This window comes from Sorghum bicolor, chromosome 8 (assembly GCF_000003195.3).
Source record: "Sorghum bicolor cultivar BTx623 chromosome 8, Sorghum_bicolor_NCBIv3, whole genome shotgun sequence".
NCBI lineage: Eukaryota > Viridiplantae > Streptophyta > Magnoliopsida > Poales > Poaceae > Sorghum > Sorghum bicolor.
Genome location: NC_012877.2, coordinates 44,819,111 through 44,826,314, shown reverse-complemented (window position 1 = coordinate 44,826,314; position 7,204 = coordinate 44,819,111). Strand labels below are relative to the sequence as shown.

The following is a 7,204-nucleotide window of genomic DNA, read 5'->3' as shown; positions in this document are numbered from 1 at the left end:
AAATTTTCGGGTGTTACAACCTGCCTCGCGTGTTAGATCGTGCCATGTGTCCCTCTTTGAACATGGACCGTTAATCGCCAACGGTCACTAGAAACTTAACACTTTTAAAGTACACCGCGTTGGACACATAGACACCATGCACCAGATGCGGTTGCTTACATCGAACGCTACTCAGTAAGGTTTTGAAACCTTCCGCGCAGACATCGGACGCGTCCGATGGTGTACCATCGGACGCTCGCCAGCGTCCAACGCACACAACATCGAAACCCTATCAGAGTTGCTCTGCGCGAGTACCAGACGCTCCGACACACAAGTCGAGTTGCGCCTCACTACACTGCACGCGTCGGACGCGGGCTTAGCATCCGATGTTGTTTGACCCAGCGTCCAACGAGTGTTTCTCAGCAAAAAAAACACTCGCGCGACTTTTCCGAAACTTTTCTCCGACGCAATGGAAAATATGCATTACATTTTCTCAAAAGCGCCGAGTCCTGAACCCCTCTCTACCCCTCGAACTTCACCTCCTTTGTAAATATGTTAACACGACCAAGAGTCCACCACCATTGTGCATGTATGTTAGCATTTCACAAAATATTTTTCTAAAGAAGTTAGATTAGCACTTTACTAGATCCTAATGCATACACTCAAGATTTTCCGTGGCATAGAGCTTTTTGGCTGAAGTGTTTAGGTGGCGTGTAATAGAGGTGCTAGCCTTAGTGATTTTTAGTGGCTGGTTCTGAAGTTAACTCTGTCAGATTTGTTTCTTTAGGTAGTTGTGTTTTGGTTGTTGTCCTTTGCCAGGTGGAACTGGGTCCCTCTAGGCAAAACTATGCTGTAAACCATTTGGTCTTTTGACTTTAATTGAAAGGCCGGGAGGGGCATAATGTCCTCCAACTCTTAAAAAAATAACTTACAACAATTCAAAAAGTTGATTTACTCAGCCGAAAAGAGTACCACTCAGCGAATGGTACGATGTACTGTATTTAGATTGATATAACATCACGAGGAAAATAAAATATCATGCCGTATCATATCTCGTCGTACCCGTTCATCAACGCATCGGTCTACTTCGTCCCGGTTTAATCAATCACCGTCCGCCGCATTCGCCAAACCACGGCTTGCAAACGGCACACGCAGCCGGCAGCCTGACATTTCGTTGCGTGCTTCCTTGTACCATCACCATATATTGTTAATGCAGCACATCAGCACATGCGAGAGAGGCTGGTATAGTTCCGAAAAGATTTCAGATTTCACTATTATAGCACTTTTATTTGTTTATGACAAATATTATCCAATAATAGATTAACTAGGTCAAAAGATTCGACTCACGATTTACAGTCAAACTGTATAATTAATTTTTGTTTTCGTCTATATTTAATACTTCATGCATATAACACATAATTCGATGTGATAGAAAATCTTGAAAACTTTTTGGTTTTCGAGGTGAACTAAACAATACCAGAGAGTATGCAACACAAAGCACACCACATGGGAGAACATCTGTCCTTTGATGGGACCAGATTCTTTCAACATGTCTTAACCAAACTTGCAAGCTTCGAAAAACGGTGGCAAGCTGATGTCAACGACAGCAACGGGTGCAATGCATTACATTGCCGCAGACAATAAGCAGTGTTTTTCTCTCATATAGCATATCAGCATATGCAGAATAGTAGTTAGACTGACCTAGGCATGATGCAGAATAGAGGAAAGAAAACAAGCTCAACAGTTTTTCCAGAAGTAACATGGAAACAGCGAAATCGAAAACGATGGAATTCAGGAGGGGATAGATGCTAGGAACTGATGTAAGCAGGAGGGGGCAAGGTTGCATGCGGTAGCAAGCAATGATGTCCTCTGGAAGAAGAAAGTAAGATTTATACACGCACTTGGCTTTCAATCTGAGGACAGCAAACTCAAAATACTGGGGGGGATAGTTCAGGCTTCAGCCAATCGTGCAAAAGTCATAGGACCTGCTCCAGTTTTGTATTCAGCTCCAAGCTACTGTTGTTTCTCAGCCGTAGAAGCCGTGTTTGATGCTGACACAGATTCTGATTCACCACAAGCCCTTATAACCGCCTCATTCTGTGATAAAACATTGCAAAATATTAGTCGCCTGTCGGTATGAAGGGCTGGATCCTAGCAACAGTTAAAGACAGTTCTGCAAGAGGCTACTGAACCAAAACGTGCAAATCAAATTTGCAAGAAGGAAACACGGCTGTTCACTTTTACACGTTATTCATCAAGGTTTCAGACCTAAAGGTTATTTGTAACCTTAACTTCTGAGTTGGAAGACACCTATATGAGATCCAAGCATTTAGCATTGTTCAACTCTAATTTAATGAAAGGAACAGACCTAAAGGTTAGGAAACAGTATTTGCATCCATAACTTCAGTACAGGAAGGTATTTAAGTATTGACATGACATCCATCCAGTGAGTATTTTTGAACATCAGATAAAAGTAGTGTTATCAAGTTGTCTACTCCACCCTAGTTGCAATGGGACCAACCAGCCGACTAGTCGTAGTCATCGACCAGCCCATTGGTCTAGACTCCTAGTTGTCCTGTATATTTCAAAACCTATATACATATACTATACGGTATAAAGCTAACAGCAAGATTATAGTAAATAGCACTAGAGCAGGACATTCTTGTGAGATTTAATGTCCAGTTGGTCAATTACTTGTGAAAAGAAGTGTCATGTACTCCTGCACACACATGTGTATGTATTATGAAAGCACTAAGCAGAGAGCAGTGGCAGGAGCAGTATAGCATGAGCCTGAGATGAGCAGAAGCCCAAGTGGTCACAGGGAAACCATATTGGGTTGAAAAAAAGAAAGCCCAAGTGGTCTAGCTGCAGCCCAGTATGCTGTCTGCAATCTCCAGGCTAGTCCACCACCTAATCATCAGATTAATCATGATTAATCAGATGAATCAATTTCTAGCCTAGTCGTGCTCAGGGGACTGATTAACGACTTGATAGAACTGAGTTGGGTGCAAAACATAAATAATTACTGCATCAGGATTGAGCAACCTAAATAATTAAATCAGTATCTCTACATGTATGGGGTTTACCGCAAGGATTCTGAATCATGATGATGCAGTGTACATACACATTTGTTTCCAAAGTTAGCTAAAGCCAGTTAGTAAGATGCAAGTACCTACTTAGAGTAGCAAGATAGCACACGTGTACTAATGTCTTTTACTCTTTTGTCATCGGTTTGTTACAGAAATGTAAGGAACATCTAATGAAAGTAACTTGAATAATTGTGCATTATGCTCCATATATCTAAATCTAAATAAAAGAAAGGATCAGGAGAAAACAAGTGACCAGTACGGCCATTCAATATTCTTGTGCAGCAAAACTGCACCAGCTCAGAGGTAGTGTGTTCAGGGTAAAGAAACACAAGATCTATAAAATGCAATAGAACAGAAGGATCAAAACTTGACGAAAGCATACTTTTGATTTGTGAGCAAGTAATAAAACTAAGCTTGGCAGATGGTGATTTTCTTAAAGATCAGTTAAATGGACCTAAATGTAGGTTTCCAAACATACGATCTTCAGTGACGCTTTTATCAAACCAAATGAGTGCTCGTTAACACTGATCCCACCAAAAAAGGACTCTGCACTTGTGGTTTTTTTTCTCGAAAACGTGGCTGCACTGAATCATAGGAAAGTATTCAATGCAAACCACATCTTCAATGGAATTGTGAAAAATCCCCTAGAAAAATATACTTAGGAGTTTACGATAAACTTGAAACAATGCACATCCATAGTAGATGTACATTGCCACAAAATTTGAGATTCAAACTCAACATAAATCATACGAAACTAAAAAATTTCAGGTGCATATGCACTAGATGACAAAATTCCACATAAATTTGTTATTTTCGTATGAATTTTTACAAAATGAGTTTGAATCTCAAATTTTGTGGCAATGTACATCTATACATGCAGTATGAATGAGCAACATTTCGATTTTTTCCTAAGTATGTTTATCTAGGGGATTTTCAAGATTCCACCGAAGACGTGGTTTGCAGTGAATATTTTCTCCTGTATCATATATGTCACATTTGGGCATGTGTAATGGAAGAGGTTTTGCCAACATTTCTAGACACTCTGATCTGCAACAACTCATGAATCACACAAGTTTCAATTAAAAAGTCAAGGGATTAACAGGGAAACTCAGGGGCAAATATTGATGCTCACAGAAATAAGATTCGGGCAGGAGCAGGACAAATCAAGTATTAATGCAGAAAACAGGGAGTATAGCAGAGCAATGAACTGAGGATGCTATTGGTAGTGAATGATTCTGACTGCCTGAAGCACCAAACTTCAGAAAAGGAAGCACAGTGTGAAGAAAAAAGATAAAAGAATTGTTTCCTTTTGTTAAGCAGTCATATGTTATAGGTATTCCAATATCCAATCAAACTACTATATGACTAAAAAAGAAACAGTTTGCCTCAAGCAGGAAGAATGAATCACCATAGATAAGCATCATGTGCTCTATTCAAAATAATGAAGAGATCCTATTCCACAAGCTGAAGCTACACAAGATTATGAACATGGATGAAATGTTGTAATTTTGTGAACAAATGTCAACCAAAATACTACTCCCTCTGTTCTAAATTATAAGTCGCTTTGACCTTTTTGGTACATTCATTTTGCCATGTATCTAGATATAATGTATGTCTAGATACATAGCAAATTCTATGTACAAAAATAGTCAAACCGGCTTATAATTTGGAACCAAGGGAATATCTTCTTAGTGAGCTTGGTATGGATTAATGTACTCCATGGTAACCTGTTGCCTATGTGATCATGATGCAAGCATGTAGCAATTCACAGGCACAAACCTAGTTGCCAGACAAGACAAATAGCAATCCAGCAATTAACTCCATGTGCAAAAAAACACAGAAATACAGCAACACCCTCACTGCCATTAAAGAATCTGCTAAGTAATGTTTAATGCTAGATGCTGGTAAACTGGCTATATCTTTCATCAAAATAGAGAAAATTTTTTTCACTGTAAATAGACCCAAGCTCTGCCAGACAGGTTGCCAATTTTGGAGGCGAGTTCCAGGAATAAAATGTGCAAGACAGGTTGCCAATTTTGGAGGCGAGTTCCAGGAATAACATGTGCAAAACATCAATTGTAACCTTTTATGCAACTCCTGAATGACACAAGTCGACTTTAAAAATCCAATCTAGAAGCAATAACATTTCTTACAACCTATTGCATTTATAGGTACCTGATTCATGGTAACCAGAAAGTTTTGCAGTTTTACCCTGGAGGTAATCAGGTAGCTTATCACCGTCCCTAATATTTTATCAGGTAGCTTTTCATGGCCAAGCAGCAGGAAGAACAAACCAACAAGGTGCAAAATCAAGTTTTATAATTTTAATAAAGCAAAAGCACATTCCTGACAGGAACTACACAGAATCCCCAGAGCGATTCGGTAAGGCTAAGATAAATATTTTCAGCCTTTTGTTTACTTCCTACTCAAAACCCAAAATTTTTCAAGACTCCCCGTTGCATCAAATCTTTAGACGCATGCATGAAGTATTAAATATAGACAAAAACAAAAACTAATTACACAGTGTCGAAACATATCAGACCCGCAAACAAACGAATATGCTATGGTGTCGCGAAATTTTTCCGGGAACTAAACACGGCCTAAACTTCGTCATCGTCATCCCCTCCCGGAAGGCAAGAATACTCTTAAATCATAGACATGCTGCATGCACTCCAAAATCAAACCACGGCGCTACAAGTCCGAATAACTCATCAGCTAAGTCCATTGGAAAACCAAGCCGAAGATTCAGGAAGCAACAATCGAATCAAAGTGAATCACAAATGGGTCGAAGAGACGACGAAGAATCCATTAGCTCCCCCCCCCCCCCCCCCCAACAACGCTGCACGGATAGACCGGAGCGGGAACGTAATAGAGGAGGAGCAAGGTAGCAAACCTGCCAGAGTCGCTTGAGGCGCTTCTTGGCGTTGTTCTTGCGGGTGGTTGTCAGCTTGATGCGCTTCCACAGCAGGCCCGGGGAATCATTCCGCTTGACCACCTCCAGCGCCCGCGTCGCCCAGAACGCGCCCCCAAGCAGGCCCCCGCCCGCCATAGCAGCTGGATCGGCTAGCCTCTTCTTCCTCCTGTTTCTCGCGCGTCGGCGCTGGCGCTGGTGGCGGCGGCGCTCGGAGACGGGAGTGAGCAGGACTGGAGAAGGGTTTTGGGAAGGTTTGGGCTTGGGCCTTCGTGGGCCTACAGATTACAAGTTACGGACTTACGGTATTGTCTCGAGTCATTGACACCCCTCTCGCCTTTTTATTTCCTTTTCTTTTTAAAATTTTACTATCATAACCTACAATTTTTCATCTATCTACTATGATGAACAATTTTTAAGTCAAAAGGTTTGTTCAGAATAAATAAAATATACTATTTTGGATAAGTTTGGTACAAATTTTTGAGACATTGAACAAGGAAAAAGCTATTTGTATAAGTTTCATTATTTGTAAAATTTGGTATATAAAGTCTTAGTTAGAACTTTTTTGTTGAAAAATTATTAGGATAAGTTTGCCCATTGAACAAAAACGGGTTGTAAAAGTCTTATATAAAAATTTTCATCACAAATTGATAATGAAATTATGTAACACCCAAATTTTATTTCTTTTAAATAGATGAATTTGAATTAATTAAGTAATTTTGGTGGAGCATTTCAATATAGGAAAATAATAAATTTTAGAAAATTAAAAATTTAATCTAAGTTTAGGAAACATTTTATGTTGCATACATGGTGGTGTATTTTATTGTGATGATTGTTTTAAAAACAAAATGCCAATTTGATCAAAAATCCAATTGAAAAAATGTATTGAAAATTTATTTGAAAAAGAAAAATAGCAGAACCTTTTTCCCCCTCTCTTTCTGCCTTTTGGCCTAGTTTCCCCGCTCCCTCCCTTTCTTCCTAGGCCGCGGCCCAGCTGGCCCCCTTCCTCCCCTCTCACCCGCTGACAGGCCGGGCCTGTCAGCTCCATCATCTCCAACCGCCCGCTCCCTCCCCTCTTCTCTCTCTCGGCATCAACCGCCCGGCCGCAAGCCCCCCCGCTCCCACGATTTCTCTCCACTTCTTGCCTCGCGCCTCGGCATTGGAAAAGCGTCTGCGCTCGAGCCATTTTCCCCTCTCTCATCCGGTTCTCCCTTGCCTCGCCCCT

At 40.7% G+C, this 7,204-nt stretch overlaps 1 protein-coding gene across 1 annotated transcript; it reads right to left on the bottom strand.

The window, feature by feature from the left end:
• Positions 1,534 to 6,263, bottom strand: LOC8063244. Its single transcript, XM_002442075.2, has 2 exons — positions 5,962 to 6,263; positions 1,534 to 2,076 (listed from the first exon to the last, which is right to left on the bottom strand). Exons 1-2 carry the CDS (start codon positions 6,115 to 6,117, stop codon positions 1,993 to 1,995), a joined length of 240 nt encoding a protein of 79 aa, XP_002442120.1. The 5' UTR covers positions 6,118 to 6,263; the 3' UTR covers positions 1,534 to 1,992.